At 37.0% G+C, this 24522-nt stretch overlaps 1 protein-coding gene across 2 annotated transcripts; it reads left to right on the forward strand.

The window, feature by feature from the left end:
* Positions 1-1321: 1321 nt before the first annotated feature.
* Positions 1322-22659, forward strand: phex (phosphate regulating endopeptidase homolog, X-linked). 2 transcript variants are annotated; one of them, XM_041968785.1, is made up of 23 exons: positions 1322-1644; positions 1866-2007; positions 8060-8116; positions 8207-8368; positions 10924-11007; positions 11221-11447; positions 11749-11817; positions 12210-12326; positions 12537-12620; positions 12989-13131; positions 14076-14169; positions 15141-15269; positions 15401-15502; positions 15808-15885; positions 16092-16195; positions 16279-16337; positions 16641-16695; positions 17598-17665; positions 17782-17912; positions 18111-18176; positions 18357-18461; positions 19877-19953; positions 20046-22659. In XM_041968785.1, the coding sequence occupies exons 2-23, from the start codon at positions 1884-1886 to the stop codon at positions 20146-20148; spliced, it is 2238 nt and encodes a 745-aa protein (XP_041824719.1). In that variant the 5' UTR covers positions 1322-1644; positions 1866-1883; the 3' UTR covers positions 20149-22659. The 2 variants fall into 2 exon arrangements, with proteins under 2 accessions (XP_041824719.1, XP_041824720.1); XM_041968786.1 differs by lacking the exon at positions 1322-1644 and having other exon boundaries at positions 1814-2007.
* Positions 22660-24522: the final 1863 nt, after the last annotated feature.

The following is a 24522-nucleotide window of genomic DNA, read 5'->3' on the forward strand; positions in this document are numbered from 1 at the left end:
TGGCACTAAATATAGTATTGACAACATGTGCAGACATAGCTATATTTGGAATATGTTCAAGCAGGAAAATAAGAAGGAGGAACTTGGAAAACATTAAGTATACCTTAAGGGGGTCATTTAAGACTGCTTGGGGCTTTGTGAATGATTGATTACATAATAAAATTGACATTGCTATTTATTCAATTGTTTTGTATGTACCTGTCTGATGTACAAAACAAACAATGCCAAATACAAAAACAGCAGAGAAAATCTGTACTAACAAGCTTCTTTTCACTACTTACTTTTGTCATCATTTCAAATAAATGTCATTTTGTTTTATTCTTTGTTCACTAGAAATCTTGAAAACAGAATTAAGAAAATAAAAAACTAGCAGTTATCCAGAAACTTTTATGTGAACAGACATTTCTTTGCTTGACAAACCAGAGAAACAGGGTTAAACTAACCATGGGACCAGCCATGATGTTAATTGAATAAATAAATTAATAAATAAAAAAACAAACTTTCCTCCACCTGGTGGTCATCCAGGTTATCTTCCAGTACTTGACAATAAATGTAAATTTTAAGTTTTTCTTGATTCTGAAATCAATCTATAAATATACATACTTTGTCTAAGAAAGACAAACATTACAGCTCTGTATGCATCTGCTGTATAAAAAAATACTCTCTTTTTTTGTGTATGCAGGCATAAAAAAATAGATTATCAAAAGTTTTGCACATCACACAAACTGATTTACATGTTAACAAACTATTGGCCCAAATTTAATCCACTATTAACTATATTGTAATTAGATGGACTCTGTGGTCAAGCTTTTCAATAGATTTCTGGACAGCTAATGCAGCCAAGATTTGGAGCCTAAAAGAAGAGCAGAGGCAATCAAAACTCATGAGCCTGGACCGAGCCGGTTGAGATTTAACACCATAAGTTATAAACGGGACACAAATGACTTTGAGTCATAATGGTGAACAATAGCTTTGTGGTCTGTGTTTCCACTTGATGAATGAGTGTTTTTTTTTTTAGCAGCACAGGAAGTCTTGACTGTATATGGACTTTGTGGCCAACACCCCAAACCTTAATGAGCGCGTGTAGAAACAACTCTTACCACAGAGAATGGGGAGGTTGACAGCCAATCAGGAGCTGGAGTGTCACCACCATCACCACCTCTGGGCATTCGAAGAAAGACCTCTGACAACAACGCTGATGTGTTTTTACAGGCCACATCATCATCAGATTAATCTATTGTAATCAGCGTGCTGTGCTTGAGTCTAATTTTGTTCCAGTCCAGTGACTCTCTGATCTGATAAACGTTTTGAGCAGAAACGTTTGTACATGACATTAAACACATTTTGCATCCATGTTTCAGACATTACCAGGACCTGCAGCTGCTAATGCTCAACAGATAAGGCTCTGGTTTTAACTATGACTTTTAATAAACGGCCTATCATTCTTCTCAATGGGACAAGTGGTCTTTGTTTCCTGAAGGCACCAAAGGAAGGGGGGCGGACTGTTGGGGGAGAGGAGGAGTGTTTGGGTTTCAATGGGAGGAACATTTTGAAGAGCCAAGGGTGAAGTTATTGGAGCTGCTCACATATTGCAGCACAGAGAACAAGACAGATTGGGAAACTGAGCCAAAAGAAAGAACTTTTGTAATTAATTTTTTTTCTCACCTTTTTGGGATTTAATTTTGTTTATATATATATATATATTTTAATTTCTGCATTATTTATTTTTCTTATTCTTTTGGTGAGTTTATTTGATCTGTGCATACTTTCTCACTTGACTGGCTCATTTTTTTTTGTTTGTTTGCTTTTGCTTTTTTTTTTGTTTTTGTTTGTTTTGTTTTTGTTTTTTATTGTATGTGTGTTAGTGTGTGACACAGTAAACCATGGAGCTGGAGCATTTAGGTGGTGGTGGGGTTAAACCCGAGAAGGGCAGCAATCGTCGCTACAAGATAGCTCTGGCCATGTGTGTGTGTCTCTGCTTTGCTCTGCTGCTTGCTCTCATACTGGGTAAGTCCACAAATACACACACACTTACATAAATACAAATTTCCCTTTATCCTACATTATAATTTGTAAGGAATTCCACGTATAGCACAGTACACTCTCTGTCCTCAGATTATAGTCATAACACTCTGCACACTGGTGGGAGCCTTGTGGAGGGCTCGCTGGTAACTTGTGTCAAACTATTTTTGGGTCATATAAGGTTTCACACACACCCACATTCAAATGCAGAAAGCCATGTTGTCTGTAAGGCAAGATAGGAGTCAAACTACTCTGAAATAATGTGAAGGAATTAATGTATTTCTAGTTTTTTGCTCTATAATGTCAACTTATCTGCAGGAATTTGAAGTGGTGTGCAGGATGTTTGTTTAACAGGTAGCAATGAGTTTTAATCAAGAGTGACTCTTTAAGAAGCATGTGTTGTAGATAAATACTCCAGGATAAGATAAACATTTCTTTCCTTGTCCAGCTAAAAATACAAGTATAACATACGTTCACATTTCACTAAAAGATGTGACAATATGTGAGTTTGATGTTTCATGCTGACACGTTAGCACATTTCAGTCACAATGTTCCATATGTGTGGTTGATTTTCTGATTAAGTCGAGTCAAATTATCTTTGTTTCACTGATCTATCACTGTTGGTGCTGTGTCCCCCTAACTAACAGTAACTGAGATTACAGCCCATAGGACTGCACAATTAATAATAATACAAAAGTTATCTTAATTTACACATTAATTTAATCTCTCTTCTAACTTGTGGTGATTCAGTTGTGCATAAATGCCCCCTTTACCCCTCCGCATGCTCATATAATTGCTTTAAAACAATACTTTAAGTTATACAACTTGATCTCTTTTCTGATCATTTTTCTTCATTTACCAACTGGGATAGCAGACACAACTTAAGAAGGAGAATATACCCCTTTGTGGAACTTTTTCAACCTTAATCCCGACAATAATGCAGACGCAGACGCAGAATGCATAACGTTAAACTAGCTACCCAGCAAACATGGACCAAGTGGGATCTCACAAGAATCTCATTGATCAAACTTGGAAAACTGGAACTGTTTTAGATAAGCTTCCTCCTGAGGTCAATGTATGACACACTCCCATTTCTAGTAAGCATGATAAGATAGGGCCTGAGAAAAGGCTAATTGTGCTAATTTGTGGGGAAAAAATAGCTTGCTTGCTCACATCCTGACTGGGTGACAACCTGCATCCAGAGAAGAAACAGCTTGTGACACAATGAAGTGCTCATGGTGATTGCAGGGCAAGAAGAACCAGAACCAATATTTGTTTAAAGATGCAAGTGTGGGAGATGAGGGCAGAACTGGAAAGAAAGGTGAATTTCCATTCTAGGCAGACATCACCTAGGTCTGACATTATCTAGTCAGAGCAAAAGTAATGATCCCTTAGAAAAAAGCTGTGGTGATACAGATGAGAGTAAGAGCACAAGGCTGGTAAAAAAAAATGTGCAAACGTGGCTTTTCTTATAGAACTGGGATGTAGAGGGTTCCCAGCAAAAACGAGAGATTCTAGAAATCAAATCATTGATTACACGTTGTGACAGTTTAACAAAATTCTGTGAGAGAAATTTGGAAGGAGGTGGAGGGTAATCACTTGGTTGCAAAAACTGTTGGCTGCAATGACACCCTGACCTGAGAAATACATAGCATGTAGATAAGAAATGCATGTTTAGGGTTTAGGTTTTAAACTTCTAAGTTCATACACATCTCAGATAACCAGGACAATTTAAAAGTGCACCCAAAAACAAAGCTCAAGTCTTTGGAGAGGAAGAAGTATAGCCACTACCACTGTCTATAGTAAAAATGAACCAAAGGTCATAAAGCATCTTAGTTGAGTATGGAAAATTTGAGCTGTCCGTCTGTGACTAAAACTATTTCTGAACTCTTTTCAGAGATAAGAAGCCTGATTCTTTTTTCTTCCTTAATTAAATATCTAGAAATTTATAGAAGGGAGTTTCTATTTATTTATTAATTTTTGCAAAACTTTGTAGAGATCCAGGCCAGCTGTTTCCTCATTTCTCAAGCCTTTAGGCTTAACTAAACAAATGAGCCACATCCTCTTATTTCTTAAAATTTTAAACTGTTCCTTTTAGAATTCATGGAAACAATTTCTGTAGTTTTGATGGTGTGGTTGTGAGGATGGTCATAGCTGGGAGGGGCTCATGTGCTGGTCTGGGGTGGGGTAAGTATTGTTTTTTTTTTTTTATTGTTTTTTTTTTTTTTTTGTTATTGAGGGAAGTCAGCATTCCTGTGGTGGCACTGAAGTGTAATTATGTGCCTATGGATGCAGTCCCACACACCCACTCTAATGGAAACCCTCCTCAAGTCTCTGGTCATGCAAAAGACCAGACACAGGAATGCCAAGTAGATGCTTTGATATGTTTTGGTTTTATTAAAGGAAATGTGACTCTTTCATGTGTTTGTCTACCTCCATATTTGTGTTAGTGGCTTGCTTTTGGCATCTTAGTTATGAACATTAGCACTGACACTGAAGCCTCAGATATTTGTGTGTGTGTACGGGTTTCAGATGAGATGAAGTGGAAGTAGAGGAGGGGGGTTTGGTAAGTTAGTTCAGGCCACGCAGGTCACACAGGGTTAAAGTTATGAGTTTGTGCATTTGTGCTTAAAGTGACCACAACATAAAGCAACTCTCACAGGCAGCTTCAGCCAGGCAACAAGAGCAGCAGACCTCAGAGGTCAGACACTGCAGCGCAGCTCGGTAACGCTCCACTCATCCGTTCACAATGGGATTTGGTTCCTAAATCTGTCCACTCGCTTCATGGCTTCATGCAGTCTCTGTCTGGCACAGAGCCACGTCACACAAAAGTGGTTTCTGACACGAGGTTAGAGAGGCTTACCTTCGAGGAAGGGAAATGAATGGCTAAACCTGTGGTCGCGTGTCAAATGACATAAACAATGAGTGGTTTATTGTTTTTTTTGTGTTCTGCTTGCAGCCCAGTTTTAAAAGTATAAAAGGAAATATATTCCTGGAAAGCACTGACTCTTTACGCATGGCTTGTAAAAGATTATAAACAAGTGACAATGAGCTTGTGTTAAAAACACCTTTATTCTGCTGTTAGGAACTTAATGTTTGTTTGCACCAGAGCCTGCAATACTTAGCCAAATATATATAACATTTTTGACCATACATTTGATAAACATGATGTGATACCTGTATATTATTGCTGGAAAAACTTCACTAATTCTTGAAATCTCATCCAGCTCCAGCCAAAGGTTGTGATGTTAATCTAAACATTGGATAAAAGTAGTTTAAAAGTTTTATGTGTAAACTCTAATGGATTTCTGTGTAGTACAAAGTAGCAGAAAAGTACTTCTTTACTCAAGTTTAGTAAGTAAAATACTGCAAAGCTGTACTTTCTGATGAGTTGTGACCATGCAGCTCCTAAGTCAAGACAAATTGGACACAACGGACGATGGGGCGAAATTGTCAATAAAGGTGAAGAGATTGAGAAATGGTGATGTTTGTTGTTTTGTACAGTTTACAAGAGGCACAATGCTGATCTTTAATAATTTAAATCTATTTAATCTTTATTTATATTCAAGCATAGCCATGTCATTTTTACACCTAACATTAACCTACTGCAGGTCAGATGTGACCCGAGCTTCTCTTGCATGACAGTTTTTGGTGTAATATCACCACTGATTTCTTCATTGTTGTTGGAAGCCACTCATTGCTGCCACCTGGCTCTAATCCTACATGCTAATACCTGCCCCCTGTTGCCTGCTTGGAGTTGGCTGGATCTGACACGCCTTTGCATCCTCCCTTCTGATTGGATCATCACTGGTCCAATCTATGCCCCTGATGTCACCAGCCAGAAAATAAAGCCAGAGGCGACTGTGACCTTATCGGCAACTGTTTAGCACAAGTAGTTTGTCCTTGGCTTGTTTGGACTCGTGGTGACTTTGTTCGTGTGTTTAGCTGGTGGTATTTTGCTTGGACAGATTAGGATTTTTCCCACAGCGTTAGAGCTGGTTCGTTTAGTTTTTTGTTTGGTTTATTGACTGATAGGCTTGTTTTCTTTTCTGGTTTTGATAACAAGTAAAAGCTCTTTTGGCTTCTGTTTAAGTTGTTTTGTTAGAGTTAAAGTTGTACTGTTTAGTTAGTTTAGAATAGTCAAAGTTAAAATGTAGTTTAGTTTGTAGTTGTAATTGTATAGTTTTTACATAAGCATAGCTATTGAAGCTACTTCACCTTTTATCTTAGAGTAGTAGGCCAGTTTTCATTCACTCATTTGAGTATTCCTGGGTTTTGTTTTCAACTGGCTGACTTTGAGATACCCATAGTGGTGATATTTGGTTTTTTTATTTATCTGTTACCACCATTTGATAATTCCCCATTTCTGCTTGTAAGAATAAAATTTAACGACTTCCTTTATTAACATCTGTCCACAGCACTCTTCTTTTGTTGTGCCTTTCATACCCCTGAATTGGGTAACATTTTTCATCTCATGCAAAACATTAGTATAAAACAATTTAGTAAGAACAGCTTTTGAGCCTTAGCGGCACAATTGCAAAAAATAACAGAGGAAGTATATCTTGGCTGAATCATTGTTTTCTTAAAGCAGTTACATAAGGAGAAACTCTTTGTACCAACTCTGCCACAACTGTGTCACTCTGATATTTTTATGAAGTAATAGGAAAAGAAATTCTTCCATTACACCTACCTAGATGTCAACGGGTAAGGCAGTAGCTGTCATAGCACAATTATTTGCCTTTCCATTACTGTGGATAAAAATGGGCAGAAAATTGCCCACGTCACAATCTTTTCATGAATGCAGTGTAGGAGTCATTTTTATTTAAATACAGAGTTACTGTGGGGTTTTTGTAATTTAATCCCTTTATTCAGATTGTTTCTGTTTGTATGGATGTATTAAATATCTTGCTAAATATCTATTTCTGTGCAAAGCCTCATCTGAAATGGCAGCAAAAGTGTTGCTGGCATTGTTTCACTTTGACTTTGTATCTGTGTGTGTGATTGGGAGTCGTAGGGAAGACTTGTAAGTTTATGTGTTAATGGTGAAAAATAAATGAAGATGGCACAGAGCACAAATGAAAAAAGTTTTAGGCTTGCCTGAAAAAAAAGAAACACCTTCACTGGAATTATGCAGCTGCAGCTCTGTCCGATCATAGAACAATATGTGAACAATATCTCTGCAAAAGCCAACTCTGACAAAATAAAACAGAACAAAATTAGAGGATTTTTGTTCAGACAGTTCTGGCAAGGTTTCCAAAATGGCCATTTTGGCTCAGTTTAGCAAAGTACACCAATTGGGGGAACTCAGGGTTTAAAATGTTAAGTGCATCCGCTACAGTTTTGGCACGAAAAATTATTTGTGGCACCTCTTTCAAATTGTTGGCAGTCCCTGTGTTTATACAAACAGTCTGAGACATGCTTCTGCACAGAAAATGTCCTTATGTGTTCAACTTATAGTGATCTTCTAGATCTTCTTCTTTAAAGAGCAGCTGTACTTTGGCAAAAAAAACAAAAAAACAAAAACAAAACACTGACAAAGAGATATGATCAGAGTCATCACTGAGATGAATTTCCTGTGATGGAAAGTACTTCAAGCTGCTAAAGGACTCCCAGTTAAATTTGCTATTTTCAACAACTTTTTGGCCAATGTAAATTAAAAATGACAAGCGCCTGCATATACTGCTTTAATTCAAAGATCTTAATATTTTTAAAATTTATATGTTGAAGATTTTAATCAAGCAGTTTTTAAAAAGTCATGTTAGGTAACATAATCTTTAAATCTTCATAAGGAAATTGTGGTTTTCATGAGCTCTTGTTAGCAAGAAGGAAGCAGAGAAGTCTGATTTTTGTTAATAAGCACCTTCATACACTTCTCTAGTGAAACACTCGGTTTGTCGACCACAGAAAGTCTCTAACTGACGTTTCAAATCAGATAAGTCATTTCAAATATCCACTGCACGCTTTCTATGTGAGACACGGTAACTGTGGAGAGGTCTTTTGTTTTAGTCTCATCATCAGCTGCTTTCTTCTCTCTCAGTCTCTCAAAAATCCAGTCAGGAGGAGTTCTGTCTGACCCCAGAATGCATTGAAGCAGGTAAGCATAAATTAGTAAATGAATTTACTTGGTTTAACAATGAGTTATAAAAGTTTGTTATTGTTAAAACTTTTTTTCTCATCTCTGTAGCGGGGTCTATTCTCAGCAAAATGGATCGCTCTGTAAACCCTTGTCAGGACTTCTACAGTTACTCTTGTGGAGGTTGGTTAAAGGAAAACCCCATTCCTGAAGATTCATCCTCATACGGCATCTATCCTTGGTTGCGACAGCATGTTGACCTCAGACTTAAAGGTGTGTATGATATTTTCCTTGCATTATCAGCCATGATGACTAATGTTCTTTAAATGCCACCACTCCCCCAAAGTGGCAAGTAACAGGTTATCTGCCATTTAAAACTTTAAGTCTGATGTAAAAATAAAGGCTAAAGAAGCCTCACCCCCACGCACACTTTCCCAAACCCCAACTCTCCTCCAACTGGTCAACTACAATAACCTGATCTAGCTATACCCACCATTTTATATTCCCTGGTGTCTTTCACCACCGGATGCACATGCATCCAGGGGGCAACGCCCCAGGTAGGACTTATGATATTGTATTAAAATGGTTTCAATGCAGAGTTGTGGAAAATGTGCATTTCTGAATTATCTTACCTGGATGTTTCTGTTGACTTTGATTATGTCCACAGTTTGGTGATGCCATTCATTTAACTGGGTTCAATTGGTAAAACCTTTCTCAAGAAGTTAGGCTGTACACCTGGCCACATTTAACAGAAATCATACTTACTGTAAACATGCTGCACGAGATAAAAATGAAAGCTTACCCAGTCTGAAACAGTGGATGAGAGGTTCAAGAGTAGCACTTTTCACTTTATCATAACTCATAACCCAGGTGACATAAGCAGCCCATGCCTTACCACTAAGAAGAGGAACAAAATGCAATAGGATGCAGTTCTCTCAAAGGTTCTTAAATAATGTTTGATATTGTTGTGACCATCTTTCTGGGTTGTGACGCCATTGTGTTGTTTATTTTGTGGAAGCAGATGATGTTGAAAAATAGTTTGTGATGGCATTTTGTAGTTTACTGTCCTTGATAAAAAATCGTTTCTTCTTTTGGTGTCCTGGTGTCTTCATAGTCGTTTCTGTGATATGATGACTTCATCATATGAAGATCTTCTCTGGATCATGCTATTTTGTAGTAAATAACAAAAATTCTTTCAGGTAAAGGGAGAACTCAGGACATCAGCTTGATGTATAAAAGAAATTATGGTTGATTACAAAAAGGGACATCTTAAACAGATCTGCAGCTCTATGAGGTCTCTGGCCAATTTGAAACCCACTGAAAACATGTGTTAGGCATCATTATATACCTTTCAGACAAAGACATTCCTTAGTCCTATGTGTGCCTTACATCAGCCTGTCTATACATGGAGTCTAAAATTCACTACTCTTAGCAAATTGCAGTATGCTTAAGCTGCAGCCCAGTATATTCCTCATCGATGTAATTTTAATCAATTCTAATTATGAAATGCTGCGAATAAAATACTTCAATATCTTCATCCTCATGATAAGGCTGCATCTTTGGGCGCTTCCAGCCAAGTGACCCCCTACAAATCTGATTGGCTGATCCACTCCATAGGTCTGCAAAACTTGTTGAACAGGTTGAGAAACAAGTGGGTCTGGAGTAGGCATTTAGAATATTCTGGTACCAGCTGATGCACCTTGCAACACCAGCTGATGTTCCTGATGTTCTGACCGAACCTCCTGTTAGAACTGGCTGAACTGGTGCTGCATTCTTTTCCACTGCTGCTTTTGGACACGCTCTCTCCTGCTCCCATTTCCCCTCATGGTCCGTTTGCTCAGTGGACTTGGTGGACTCTCATCAGCTCCACCCAGGTTTACCATCATCTGGAACAGCCCCACTTGGTTAATCCAGTGGTGCCTGGTATATCTTGCTCCAGTCAGTTTCTGCATTATTTCCCTGTACTGGCCTGGATCCCACACTGCCACCATTTGTAAGAACAATACCAGTAGATTTGTAATAATAAATTTGGAGAAGTGATCAGATCCTGTCACAATGAATGGGTAGACATTTCTAACAGATATTTCTAACAGTCTAACACTTATTATAAAATATTACGGCCTGATAAACATACAGTATGCTATGGGAGGCCTAGAAAATCTACATACATGGGAATCCTGGATGCATATATTTATGTTCTCCTTATACTTTTAAGAGAGAAGTCTTATGCCATAGGATCAGTTTTGCTTTAAAGACTTTGCTGCTAATGGGACAAGTGGGGCCCCAGTCCAACCTTTAACTGGCCAGGATCTACAAATCTCTTATACTCTCAGTAAAGGGCTGTGATCAGTCTCTGTCAATCCTTTTTTGCTGAAAGGTTGTGTTGACCTCCTTGTCCTTTCTGATTTGGAGCTTGGCTCTGCCAAACAAACCTGGATGAGCACTGTTTTCTATCCTGTAGTTATGAAGGCACACCTGGGATGATGTTACTCAGAAACTTATCAGGAAAAAGTAAAACTTTAGGAAAAGAAACTGTTTAGTTATATGAAAATACATACACACACATTATTTTAAAATATTTTTGTAATTAAAATTAAATTAAAGCTAAACCAGCACTGAGAGCACTTTTAAGAATATTATCATGATACCATACAAATAACATTAAATGATTTTGTCTTTTGTTGAGCCAGACACTGGCACAAGAAAATCTGAAACATAACTTTATTTTACAACCAGAGATTTGTAAAGATGACAACAAAAAGGAAGAAACTTGTGAACTGCTAACTGTTGTTACTGTGAATACTTACAAATGTTTTTTTCTTTGTCAGAGTTATTAGAAGCTCCTTCAGATGCTGATGAACTCCAGGCTGTAACCAAAGCTAAGATCCTCTACCGCTCCTGTCTGAATGAATGTAAGTTTAACAACCAGCTTTGCATGGTGGAATAATTATATCATCTTCTACTGTGAGGACGTTATTGTGTGAAAAATTTTAGAATTAGCTATTGATCCATTTGGCAGATTTGATCGATTGCAGAGGCAACAAGCTAAGTAGCACTCATCACAAAAGTAGGCAACAGCAATATGAGATTTTATAAAATATTGTTACTTCTGTTTGTTTCTGAAGCTGTACTGGAGGAGGCCGATGCCAGACCGATGCTGAAAACCCTCAAACAGCTTGAGTTTCGGTGGCCTGTAGTGGGGGATGGGCTTGGTGGGGATTATCAGTGGTCTCAGAGTCAGTGGAATCTCCTGAAGACACTGGCTGAGATGAGGAACCAGCACAGCAAGAGTGTCCTGATTCGCCTCTACATCTCCCCCGATGACAAAAACTCCTCCCACTACATTATCAAGGTCAGATATTAATGAGTCACTGTTGTTAAAGTAAATTAGACTGACTTCTAAAAATTTTACAGAGGTTGTTTGAGATTTTATTTCATTTTTGGACACATAAACCCACCATAAATGCAATTCCCCTGGAAAGTAAGAAAAGGCTTTTCTATATCCTTCATGCAGTACATTGTAGTTAAAAAACACAAACACATGGACATGTGTGCAGACAGCTTCAAAAATGTTTATTTATGCAGTAAAAGTCACAAAATAGTAAAAATGTGAAAGCAGCAGACACTAACATGTGGCGTCTGTCTTTGTGTAGCTCGATCAGGCCTCCTTGTCTCTGCCCTCCAGGGAAGACTACACCACCAACACTTCCTCTGCTCAGGCGGTGAGTTTCTGCCTCATCGTTAACTCATCTTACATGAGATATCAAAGCTCTTCTCCCTGCAGCAGTAACATCCTTCCTTTGTCACAGGAAATATTACCAGTTAAGATCAGGAGGGAGTGTCTTATCAAACTCAGTGTATTCAGAAATACCAAAGAGTATGCAAAAGTGTTTCACTGTAATAAGCAAATGGAGATTAGGATGTTAATCACTTTATGTTTGTTTTTAAACAGGTAAAATATTAATTATAAATACTGAAAATTTGATATATTTGCAGCTGCACTAATGTATCTGGCTTGATTGACATCCATGAACTTACAGTTTGTAATAATAGATGACATTTTCTCTTTTTTTTTTAAAAACTTAATCTGTCTTCTCTGTGCGACTCTGTCCAGTACCGCGCAGCTTTGCTCAGTCTGATGGTGGACGTTGCCGTTATGCTGGGGGCCACACAGAAAGCAGCACAGACCCAGATGGAGAACGCTCTGGCCTTTGAGACCAAAGTAGCTCATGTAAGGACATCAGTTAGACGAATAGAATTCCTGTTAATGTATAATAATGATTGAATGGCTTTCTAAAGGCTCTTGACCTAATTAAAATGGCAATATTAGCGGTGAAATATGATAATGATTCATGACTTTTGCCAGCAGGGTAGAGGAAAATGATTCTATGTACAAATTTAAAATCAGTCTCTTTAGTGACGCTGGTCTTTGTGTCTGCAGATCCTGATTCCCTACGAAAACCGCACCAGCGAGAGCATGTACAACAGATACACCCTGTCTCGCCTGCAGCGTTCCATACCACAGGTAAGTTAAATACATGCACATTTATTATTAATATGATTATTTACTAGAGAGAGACAAGAAAGAAAAGGTTGAAGTGTTTTTTGTGCTTTATTGCCATTGTATTTGTATGTTATGTTCTTCATTTTTATTGAAAAGGGAAATTGTGTGGACAAGAAAACATTGATATGAAAAACTATGAGTAGAAAAAAGAAGATGAATTTCTATTCATTACTGTTTGCTAGCTCCCTTTATTTTTTAGCAGCCAACCAAGAATAAAATGCAGTGAAATGAGAATAAAATGAAATTCCTGAAGGAGAGTGTATGCACTTCTTGAAACTACATTTAACAAAGTCAGCAGTTACCAGTCAGTTAAATCTCTGTGTTTGCAGTTCAACTGGCTGGATTTTGTAAAAGCCGTGGTTGAGACTAAAGACGATCCATCTCGAACCATCTCCTCGTCCGAGCCTGTCATCGTCAGAGCGCCGCAGTACTTTAAAGACCTCATGAAACTCATCGACTCCACAGATCCGAGGTAATGACACTTTAAGACGTTCATAGCTGATATAGTCCATTCTCTAGCCACATTTTTCAAAACATCATCTCAAACTATTATTTATTAAAGGTCCCGTATTGTGCAAAATTCACTTTCTAAAGGTTTTCTAGCAGCATGCGTGTCCTCATAGCCTGCTGAGGCCCAAAAATGAGAGAATTCTTTCACCTCTCTCACTTGCTTGCTCCACTTTTCAGCGGGTGACTCTGAGATCATTTACTTTGTGACCTCATGAGGGGAAATAACCACTGCCCCTAGTAGTGGAAACCTCCATTGGCCCACCCCCAGCTAGCTGAACCTGCCCTCTGAAATCCCAGCGTGGGTCCCAGCAAACCTCTCCCAGAGAGGGGCGTGGACAGACACCACTCATCAAGGATCAAGGCTGAATTTGGGTTGTAATACACTTTGAAAACAATGTTGGACCTCTGACACCCATATGAAATCGTTGAAAAAATGTATAATATGGGACCTTTAAAAGTGTATTTCCATATATCTTTCCTCAGATGTTAAGAACAAAGGTTTTAGTGGACAGTTTAAAATTTCACTAAAACCTTCAGGACTTTGAATGCAGTTTTAAATCTTAGATTTAGGTCTGAATGGGTTAATCAAGCTGTTTTGGACTGTTATTGTATACAGACACTATCAGATGATTGCTATGATGGAGCAGTAATCATGTTGATCTCATCAATAAAATGATTTGCTAATTTGATTTTTAAATGTCCTGCTTTGTTACAGCAGTCCAAAACCTCACTATTTTTAGATTATAATCTTCATATTTTCAGAAAAATAGGAAGATTATATATATATATACACACACACACACATACACACACGCCTACATTGAGCTTGAGGGCTCTACTCTTTCATCATACGCATTTAATGTATAATGAGATCAGATTTTAATGGATGTCTCCTTCTATCTCCAGAACGGTGGCTAACTATGTCCAGTGGAGGACTGTCTTTTCCAGGATCACCACTCTGAGCCGCCGTTTCCTCTACAGATATCTCGACTATGCTCGGGTAGGTAACAGCATATATGAGGTTGATTAAATATCACAAAGAAGATTAAGATCACCCCCATGACTTGGGCAAACATTATATGACAAACACCAGCTGACGTAGGTTTTGGGGGGTTTAGTGCAGGTCTGGACATCGTTTGAAAGAACAAATCTAGCCTGAATATTCTCACAATATTACACACAACATATTCAGATTTTTAATATACATTTCTTTCTTGTTCCAGATTTGTTTTATTTATATTTTTTCTGAATTTTAAATAATGTGCTAAAATATGACCAACACTTTATCAGTTTTTCTACATGCATCTATAGAAAGGACCAACAGATGGCTCTATTTAACAGAAGTAGTTTTCCAAACCTGCCTAATACAACATTCAGCTGTGCTTCATTTTGTATTCTTTGTCTAATAATGATTCTTATTGCATGATATTTTAGCTTACTATATTTAAATTATTTTCATTTAGTGAAGCAAATAAATAAAAATATCAAAATAATTCGGTATTTTCCTCAGTTTTTTTTTCCCTATTATCTACAGAAATTTAAGAAAAACCTTTTGTCATCACTTGTTATGGACTTTAAAAAGTTCTTATGCTCTGACAATGATAAAGCTTCTAAAGCTTACAGGGCTCTCTTTTGTGTCCTTTTCTTTGCATGACTTTTTTAAAGTCCATGTTAGGCTAATGTTGTGTAACTTGAGAACACGTCATAGCTCTGTGGGAGAGAGAAATTGACATCTTCAAGGATGGAGTTAAGCGATAGATTCTGGAGATATTGGATCACCACTCGCTCCAGAATCTCATTCTGATGCATGTCTACCAATCAGTGATTGGCTCACACCTGGCAGCACTTAAATCTCAAAACAAAAGAATACCAACAAGAGAATATTGTAGGGATATTTCAGGGGGATTTAGAGATTTTTCAGAGGTAGGGACAAATGTCACCTTGTTTGTTTGACTTTTGCACCCCAACCAGGTAACCACGGGAACCACTTCGCTGACCGCACGCTGGGATAAGTGTGTCAACTACGTTGAGAACTCAATTGTTTATGCCACCGGGCGCCTCTTTGTTGACACGCACTTCCAGGAGGACAAGAAGCACATGGTGCGTGCGTTCCTAACATTTGTTCAGCTGCTCATTTTTGTGTGTATGTAAAACAAATGCTTATCACCCAGAGACAGCCCAGGGATACACTGTGGATGTATTTTTTAGAAATAGTCTTGTGCTGTACTTAGATGGAGGAGCTGATAAAGGGCATTCGATGGGCGTTCATTGATATGCTGGAGAAGGAAAACAACTGGATGGATGAACCGACTAAGAAAAGAGCCATTGAAAAGGTTAGAACAGACTGCTGCTTTAGATAAGTCACCTCATTTTTACTGTTTCCATTTTCCTTCATCCCAGCTGCTGAAGCATAATGAAAAAAATCCTCTTTTTTTCCACTGAAATCTATACTGCCTCAAGAATCTGAAATTCTCAGTTTCCTTGATAGATAGAAAAAGTTCTCAAGCTAATGTTCCTGGTTCCCCTCCTTTCCCGATTTCTTGTGAAACTCACTCATTATTCACCATCAGCTCCTCAGAATCTGATACATCTTTTCTTGGTAATGCAGATATGTTTAAACCACCATGTCTCTTTCAAGGCTCATGCAGTCCTGGCTAAGGTTGGGTACCCCGAGTTCATTTTGAATGACACCTACCTCAATGAAGATTTACAACAGGTTTGTACAGCAACTTAAAAATCTTAATAGCTATACTTTAAATTGGAAATTAGTTTCTTTGAAGATGGGTTGTATGAACTCTTGCTGACTTCATTGTGCTGTTAGTTTTAAAATGACTGTATAACACAACTAAAATAAACCCAACTATCCCTTTAAGTTGGTTTAACTTCCAGAAATTTAAAAATTTGTGTTTGTGTCTGTTTTAGTTGCAGTTCAATGAGAAGGATTACTATGGTAATGTGATGCAGACTCTGAAGTTCATCGCCCAGTCAGATATCGCTTGGCTTCGGAAAAGCGTCCCTCGAACAGAGTGAGTGTTTGTTAAAACTGTGTCAGTTTATTGTGTTTTACATCCTCGCTGACATGCTTTATTGTTTGTGGGTTTTTTTCTAGGTGGTTTACAAATCCAACAACGGTGAACGCGTTCTACAGTTCCTCAACAAACCAAATCAGTAAGACTGAGGATTAATCTCAGAGAAACACAGTCATTACTGTGGATATATTATTAATATTTTAATATTATTATTGAAAATAATAAAGAATACACAATTTTCTAGAACAACAGAGAAATTTGGGCCTTGTGAGAAGCATCCTCCTTTATATTTATTGCTTCCCAACTATTTTTAGACTTTATTCATTAACACTCAAGCCAACATGGAGGGGGGATTATTTTTTTTCATAAAAAATTTATAAATAAATGGATTCACAGACATAAAAATGATTAAACTATCATTTTTATCATTTTTTTTTTGTAGGATTCCCTGCTGGAGAGCTTCAAAAACCCTTCTTCTGGGGAAAAGAGTATCCAAGGTGAGATTAAATTAATTTGACATGCTCTGCTAGCAGACCAAAGAAACACTTCTTCTTGCTTTATTCAGTAGCAGTAATTGCAGGATTTTTCTGGCATGAGCCCTTAAATAGAAATCACAACCTGTCCAGAGAGCAGAATTTCATGCTTTGTGCTCCACAGAACCTGAAAGTAAAATACATGAGAAAATGAAAAGTGTACCAGCACTAGATTAATGTGGCTTCACCATTGCTTTACTGGCCAGCTTTATTTATTTCTTTTAGGATTAAGTTTCTTTTAGGTTTAATAAAGGAAGTTTTAAATAAATATTTTATGAAAAACAACGCATTAGAATATACTGTGTATACAAGTAATATTTCTCCATGTTTAGGGTGTGTAGGTCTTTTAGACTTTACTTAAAGTATTGGAGCTACGAGTTATTGACAGAAAACTTGCCGCATCTTAATATGGGTGTGCAGGGAGTCTTTAAAAAGTCACGAGGAAACTGGACAAGTGAAATATAAAAGACTAAAGAGCTATCAGCAACAAGTGAAGAGTATCTAAAACTGGACATTTAAAACGTCAGTTTTAGATGAACAAAGGAAAAAGACAAAGAAAAAAATCCCAAGAGTCCTGATGCAAAACCTGAGAGTTTGTTGTTCTCATCACTGGTCTTCATATGATCTGATTAAGAGTTACTGAAGGAGTAAAGTCTTCAAGTTAGCATAACATCTTGCTAGTTGTTAGTGCTTTTAATATATATATTTTAATATATATATATATATATATATATATTATTTATTTATTTTTTATTTATGTATGTATGCTAGCTTCAATCCTGCGTTACAGAAAGTGAGTATTGAAAATGGACACACACACATAGTATCTTTGTGGTTTATGTCCTTTCCTTCTCTTTGATTTTCAGATCTTTAAGCTACGGTGCCATTGGTGTGATAGTTGGACATGAATTAACACATGGCTTTGACAATAATGGTAAAAATAAATAGACAGTCCTCAATACAAATGAATCTTTATGGGGGGAAAAAAATAAAATATTAACACACTAAAAAATCTGTTTTTTTTTTTTGTTTTTTTTTTTTTTTTAATAGGTCGCAAATATGACAAAAATGGAAATCTTGACCAGTGGTGGAGCAACTCATCTGTAACTGCCTTCAATGAGAAGACTCAGTGTATGATTGACCAGTATAATGACTACTACTGGGACGCGGCAGGCCTAAATGTAAGACAACTGTTTATGGTCATGGTCCATTTAAGATAAGTTAAGATAAGTATTTACCAAAGAAAAATGATTGTATGGAAAATCATAGTGTCACAAGTAGCTGAAAACCTGTGACTACACATTTCCAGCAGAAACTGTGTCATTTTCTGTAAAGATTGTACAGGAACACATATGATTTGTGCTTGTTTTGTTCTGTAGGTGCGCGGTAAGAGGACTCTGGCGGAAAACATTGCAGACAATGGGGGGATAAGAGAAGCATTCAGGGTATGACTTGTGATTCAAGAAAATATCTGTCAAATGACTCTTTGAAAGGGAAGACATTTTAACCTTGTTTGTTTACAAAAACTCATTGCAGTGTGGTCAGTATTTCAGGATGAATCACATTAGTTGCAGCCATTAAGAAGTCAAGATAAGAAAAATGGTTCTTTTTCTGTTTGCATGTAGGCGTACAGGCGGTGGGTGGATGAGAGCAGAGGAGGTGTGGAGGAGCCCCTGTTGCCAGGAGTTGAACTAAACAACAATCAACTCTTCTTCCTCAGCTATGCACATGTAAGAACACACATACAAATACAGACGAGCAGCTATATCTGCTGCTAAGCAAGCTGAGGTTATTTCTGGAAAAAGAAAAAAGATTGTATAAAGTAAAATGTAGGATGCAAATTAAAAAATGTATTAGTATAATTCAGTAAAATATGTGCTGGAGAGTGAGAATTACAACTGCAACTGATCACGTCAACTTTTAACTTATTTAGTAAATGTTATTGAAATTTGAAAATTGATGTGGTTTTTGCACTTGCTGCTCTACTGTGTGCAGGCATGGCAGGCCTGTGATGTCATCCTTTACCATCATAGATGTTAGCAAAGATGGTATAATCATATCTATGGCTTCATACATGCAGCAAGCTGGTGTACATGGATTATTAAAATGGCACAATGCGAGGTGGTTAGGTCAGCCAGAAGGTTGTCTTGCAGATACACATCACTAATACTGATGTGAGAAGTCCAAGGCTAACATCTTTCTGCTCTGTTCACATTACTGGATATAAAACCTCTAGTATCACAGGAAACAGTTATTTCTTAGCTCAAAAGTTACACTGGGAAGATGTTCTGATAATTTAAATGCTGATACAATCTAATAATTTGCATTAAAGGATGATGTAGGACTACTTTAAATTTGTTAGAAATGTACAAAGAAGATGTTCCAATGATTTGCTGTCTGATGTACACTTGCCATGGCAACAAGCCATTAGATGTTTCTTATTGTCAAAGATCCCTAACTCCTAAGTTTCTTGGATGCCACATCATCAAATCTTGCAGAAAGACAACTCTGATAACATGAATTATTTGAATGACTCCCTTCTTTTGATTAAATTTCAAGGATGCCTACGTGTATCTTCTGCATTCTCAGAGCACCTTGTAAAGGTTTAGTTGTATAATGTTTTAATGCAATGACAGCAAAGACATTCTTATTCTAAATTTTATCTTCCATTCTGAAAGTTATAAGCCATGATGCCCAGTGCAGCTATGTTAATGGGAACCCTCCAAGTTGTTATTTCCATGAGGAGTTATTAATTTATTTAAAATAAAAATTAATACATTACAAATACAAATACATTAGGATATAATTAGGATATAATCTGTGAATTATATGCCGATGGATCAGTATTAGATTAGTATATTACAATTCTTGTGCAGATGTCAGCTCGTAGCATCAAATTTGTGATTGTGTCTCTATTGGATAGTTTTTCTTTTCTAGTGAAGAAATTCTAGGCTTTTTTTATGTTGATCAGCCACATACTGTTAAAAAAAAGAAAAACGAGCAGGTCGTCTGCTGTGTTCTTGTTCAGATGCTTATAGTGCGTAATAGGATGTGCTTTGCAACAGTATACTGTACATCAGGAAGTATTGATAATCTTTAAGAGTCAAGCAGACAGTATTCAATATTGCATGTTTGTTCCATGCAGGTGCGATGTAACTCATACAGACCAGAAGCAGCCAGGGAGCAGATCCAGAACGGAGCCCACAGTCCACCAAAGTACAGGTGAGGACATACACACACAAACACACACACAAACACACACACACACAGGACACATCACCAAGCTGACCTTTATCATGACTGTATCCCTGCAGAGTTATTGGAGCGATGAGCAACTATGAGGAGTTCCAGAAAGCGTTCAGCTGTCCTGATTCATCAGTTATGAACCGAGGAGCGCAGTCCTGCCGCGTGTGGTGATCCCAGCGTTACACTGAACTAAACATGAGCTGTCAGCAGGGCGTCGGCTGAAAAGGCTGATAATGCTGGACACTGCCAACATAGTTTACATGATGAGGGAGCAAAAATAAACTGTTCCTTCTGTAAAATACTCACATTCTTAGATTTAACATGCTTGAGTATTGAATGGAATGGACCATTTTTGGACTGAAGCCATTTCTCATTGGCTTAAAAATAACCAGCTTTCTTTAAACACATGTATTTACTGTATTTTCTGCAGTTAATGACATAAATTATGACTGAATCCATGTGGGAAAGAACATAATTTAAAATATGGTCAGATATTCAGCAGTTAAAAATTTTCTGTTTTTTTTAGAATTCACACATAAATGTAAATGTACGAATATATAGTTTTTCTACTCAGTGATTACATATATTCCAGATGTATTTTATCAATTAGCACAGAAAATGACTAAGTTAATGATTTAAGGTAAACCTCAGGTAAACCTCTACATATGTTTATAAAAACTGTAAACCAACAATCAGTTAATGTTTATTAATTTCTTAATTCCTATATTTTATCTTTTCTTCTTTGCGTAATTGTGAGAAACAAAACTGAGACAGCAAGCTAACCTCTTAAAATCATTTAAAAGCTTCATTTAACTTTACCAAATACTGGATTTTATATATGGATGCTAATTGTCTTGATATTCTCTAATTCATTTAATTTGAGTCCAAAATCTCCTTTGATAAATCTCAGCTCTGACTTGGTTTCTGTTCTGTGGTAATATTTGGTTTTACTCTGTAGAAGGAAAATTGTAGGATACTGATTGAACATATTAGCAATAAAAAGTGAATTAAACATTCAATAGAATATTGCTGGCAATAAGAACCTGCTTACACCTAAGCCCAAAAAGCTCCACACTACAATGTCAATCCATGTCATCAAATAGCATTTTATATATTTGATCTTAAATATACGAACCTCTGTTTATCTGAGAGGGTTTTGCAATATTGTTTACTTTGCAATGAGCTCCCTAACTATTTAAACTGACTATAACTTTTTTGTGTTAATGTAAGACTTAAATAGATTTTTTAAGACAGAAAATTTAGTTTATATACTTATTTCTCCCTAAAATTAAGCAGTTTCAGAAAATGTTGTCCCAGTAGAATTACTTTCCAACAAGTCAATTAGTGTTCAATTTTGCAGCTTCCTTGGTTGCAATAAATTAAGTCCAAGTCATGGGTTTGCAATATCATGCTCCACTATATCCTAAATAATACCCTCAATCTATTAACATTTATGCACTGTTATTTTCTGGAATTGATTGGGTCTGTCGTGTAGTATATAGTGACATTTATCAGCACAAATTGCAGCTGACTAAATACTCCCAACCTACTTTAAAATGTTCATTGTGTAAAGCAAAGAGCTGCTTCCGATCCAGTATTTCCCTTTTTTCCTGCTTAGCTACTGTATAAACAAGCTGATACAACATGAGGGCAAGAAAGGTGATCCATACCATTCACTGATAAAATTCACTGTTTTTATTATTATATGGCATTTCTGCCAGTGGATTATACTAAATGTTGCACACTGGAACTTTAAAGCTGTGATTGTTTCTTGTAAGAAATAAAGTTCAGTGCAATCCATTTAGACACAATCCAATTCATTCCAATTTCAAGTGATCCAATTATGTGTAATCCAGTTTAGTCCAATTCATATCATGCTAAATTCATTACAAATTGTCCAGCTAAGGAAACCAATGAGTTATATCAAAGTTTAATTAAATCCAATGCTCAGAGCTTGCGCGAGGTGGTGGGTGATGGAACCAATCAGAAGTGTCTCTTAACAGCATCAGACCAACAACAAAACCAGACTCAGGAGGGATGGCGTAGGTTGAGAAGACAGGACAAAGATTAAAACAAACACAACCAGGCCACGGTTAACTGCTGCTAAAAAGAAGCTGAAGAGAAATACAAAATACAAAAGCTATGGCATGTAAAGAGAGGACGGTGAAAAACGCTGCTCAGTGCATCATGGAAGGTCTCCCGGATAAATTTATTGTGAGTGGTCATTACCCACTGAAGAGAGGATAAAATCTGGAGAAATATCAAATTTAATCAGCCATCTGTAATCTGTAATCATTTCCCAGAATCCAGTGTGGAAATCTAACGTCCTGTTTTATGTAAGAAACTGTTCAAAACCCCAAATACAAGAGATTTATTAGTTAAAACCAAACTTTAATTTTCTGTTTTATTTTTTTTTTAAATAGATTTATTGCATTATCATTGCCCCAAAAAGTCAAAATTATGTAAAATTTTCTAAATTTTAAACATCATTGGCTCTACTGTGCTAGTTTAAAGCATTTCATATTATGTGGCATCTTTATTTACATTTATATATTTTTATTTATTTTCCATAAATATGATATTTTTGTAATGTGCTGAAGAATTCTGCTTTTTAATTCTGTATGTTTACATGCGTGATCTGTTCTGTTTTTATTTTCTGTTGACTTATATTAAAACTCTAAGACATGCTGTGTATTTGCCAAGTTTCCTCTGATTGATAAGCTGAACTGAAAAGTGTGTGTGAGTCAGATCAAGGTGACAGATGGTGTATGGAGATAGCTGATGGATGGCCAACAACGCCATGTCCATTTATTCATTTTCCTCTGGACCTGCTATTACACTCAGACAGCACCACACATCACATCTCATTCATTTATATCAGCAGTTCCCATGGCAACTATTCTGTTACAGGAGACTCTTGAACTGGATGCTGTGTGTGTTTACTGTGTTTGTGTGGCTCTCAGTTGGTCTTACAGTATCCAGCAGGGGGTAACATTAATGACTTGTATCTGTGGCAACACCAGCGGCTGTCTCATCAATTCATAGCAATTAAAAAAACAGTCCCATGCTTCTACTGTTGTGGTGTGAGCATGTGTTGGTGGGATGTTAGGTTGATCAAGAGGTGGAGGGAGGGAGATGGATGATAATGAGCAGAGATCTGATTTACTTGATATGTGAGCAGCATCAGGCCTGTGGCAACCATTCATAGACTTTTACATTAATCAATGGTGGCAGTTTCGATTGCTGATAACAAAATGGATGAACAACTGCTGCTCAGTTTTTTCTTCCTCATAATGTAACTGGATACTCTAATCTCCCCACAACAAACTGTAACTTGTAATTATATGATGGATGAAATTATTTATAATCTTTGATGGATAGATTGTATATTAAAAGTAATTTGGTAAATGAACCCAACACAAAAAAACACTACTCAGCAGTTGCATTAAAGGAGACGAGACAAGCCGCGCTTGGTGGATTTAGCAAGAAGAATCTACATGGGTTATGACAGGGAAAGAAATATAAATGCACACTGTCCTAAAATTTTAACCTGCTAAGCATAAAAGGACTTGGATCAGGAGAAATTCTGGCTGAGAGAACCATTGGAAATATGAATGAGTGTCATTACATGCTTGTGTTCGGTCCAGAGCTTGCTATATCAGTTTTCAATGCATGGTGTGCCCCAAAGCATCATTTTAAGACATGCCAGGTTTAAGTCATGGAAAGTGTTTCCATGGCAATGCAAAAAATGTTTCGGAAACTTTCCATAATTAAGTGTTTATTCTCATAAGCCTTAAACCTTAAAACCCCTCTTGGATTTGGTAGTTTATTTGCTCTTTGGCACCCCATGGAGTTGTGTGTGTGTTGTCAAATCAAACTGCAGCCAATGGACAGCCATGCGTGCAAATTGGCTGACATGTTGAAAACACTGGCAAAAGCCTGACAACAGTGTAATGTGACAGGACTTAAGGCTGTAATATAATATCAGGAACAAACACACAGAAACAAAACCGTCCTTATCACAGTAGTTTGCTTTTCATTTATTTACATTTTCTAAGCATTTGGAGGTTTGTGAAATCAATACATGTGTAATGTAATTCACATTTTATACATTACAATCTCATGTGTTACAAATAAGCAGAGAACGTTTGGAAAAGATGTAAACATCTAAGTCTTGGTGTGAAATTAGCACAAACTGAGTAAAGGGCAGTTCAGAGAGCGAGAACAAAAACCGGTGTACTTTAAAATGAGTCAAACACATAGTTTTAAGGTTGACCAACTTCTCTAGTGCAGGGGTGGGGCTAGACGTTTTTTGATGGAGGGGCCAGGCAGGGGCACAGAGCAGGAAAAGCAAAGTTTGGTGGGAAGTTGTTTTAAAAGAGAGGATGCAAATTTTAGGAAATAATTAACTGATTATTACAACTGAAGTAGTCCTGTAATATAAAAAGTAAAACAAAGTCCTGATTTAAAAGAGTTTTTTTCACTGTGTGATTTACAGTATTAGAGTGAAGGCTGTCATAATAAAGACAGAAAAAGAAAGGAAGC

This window comes from Melanotaenia boesemani, chromosome 18 (assembly GCF_017639745.1).
Source record: "Melanotaenia boesemani isolate fMelBoe1 chromosome 18, fMelBoe1.pri, whole genome shotgun sequence".
Classification (NCBI taxonomy): Eukaryota; Metazoa; Chordata; class Actinopteri; order Atheriniformes; family Melanotaeniidae; genus Melanotaenia; species Melanotaenia boesemani.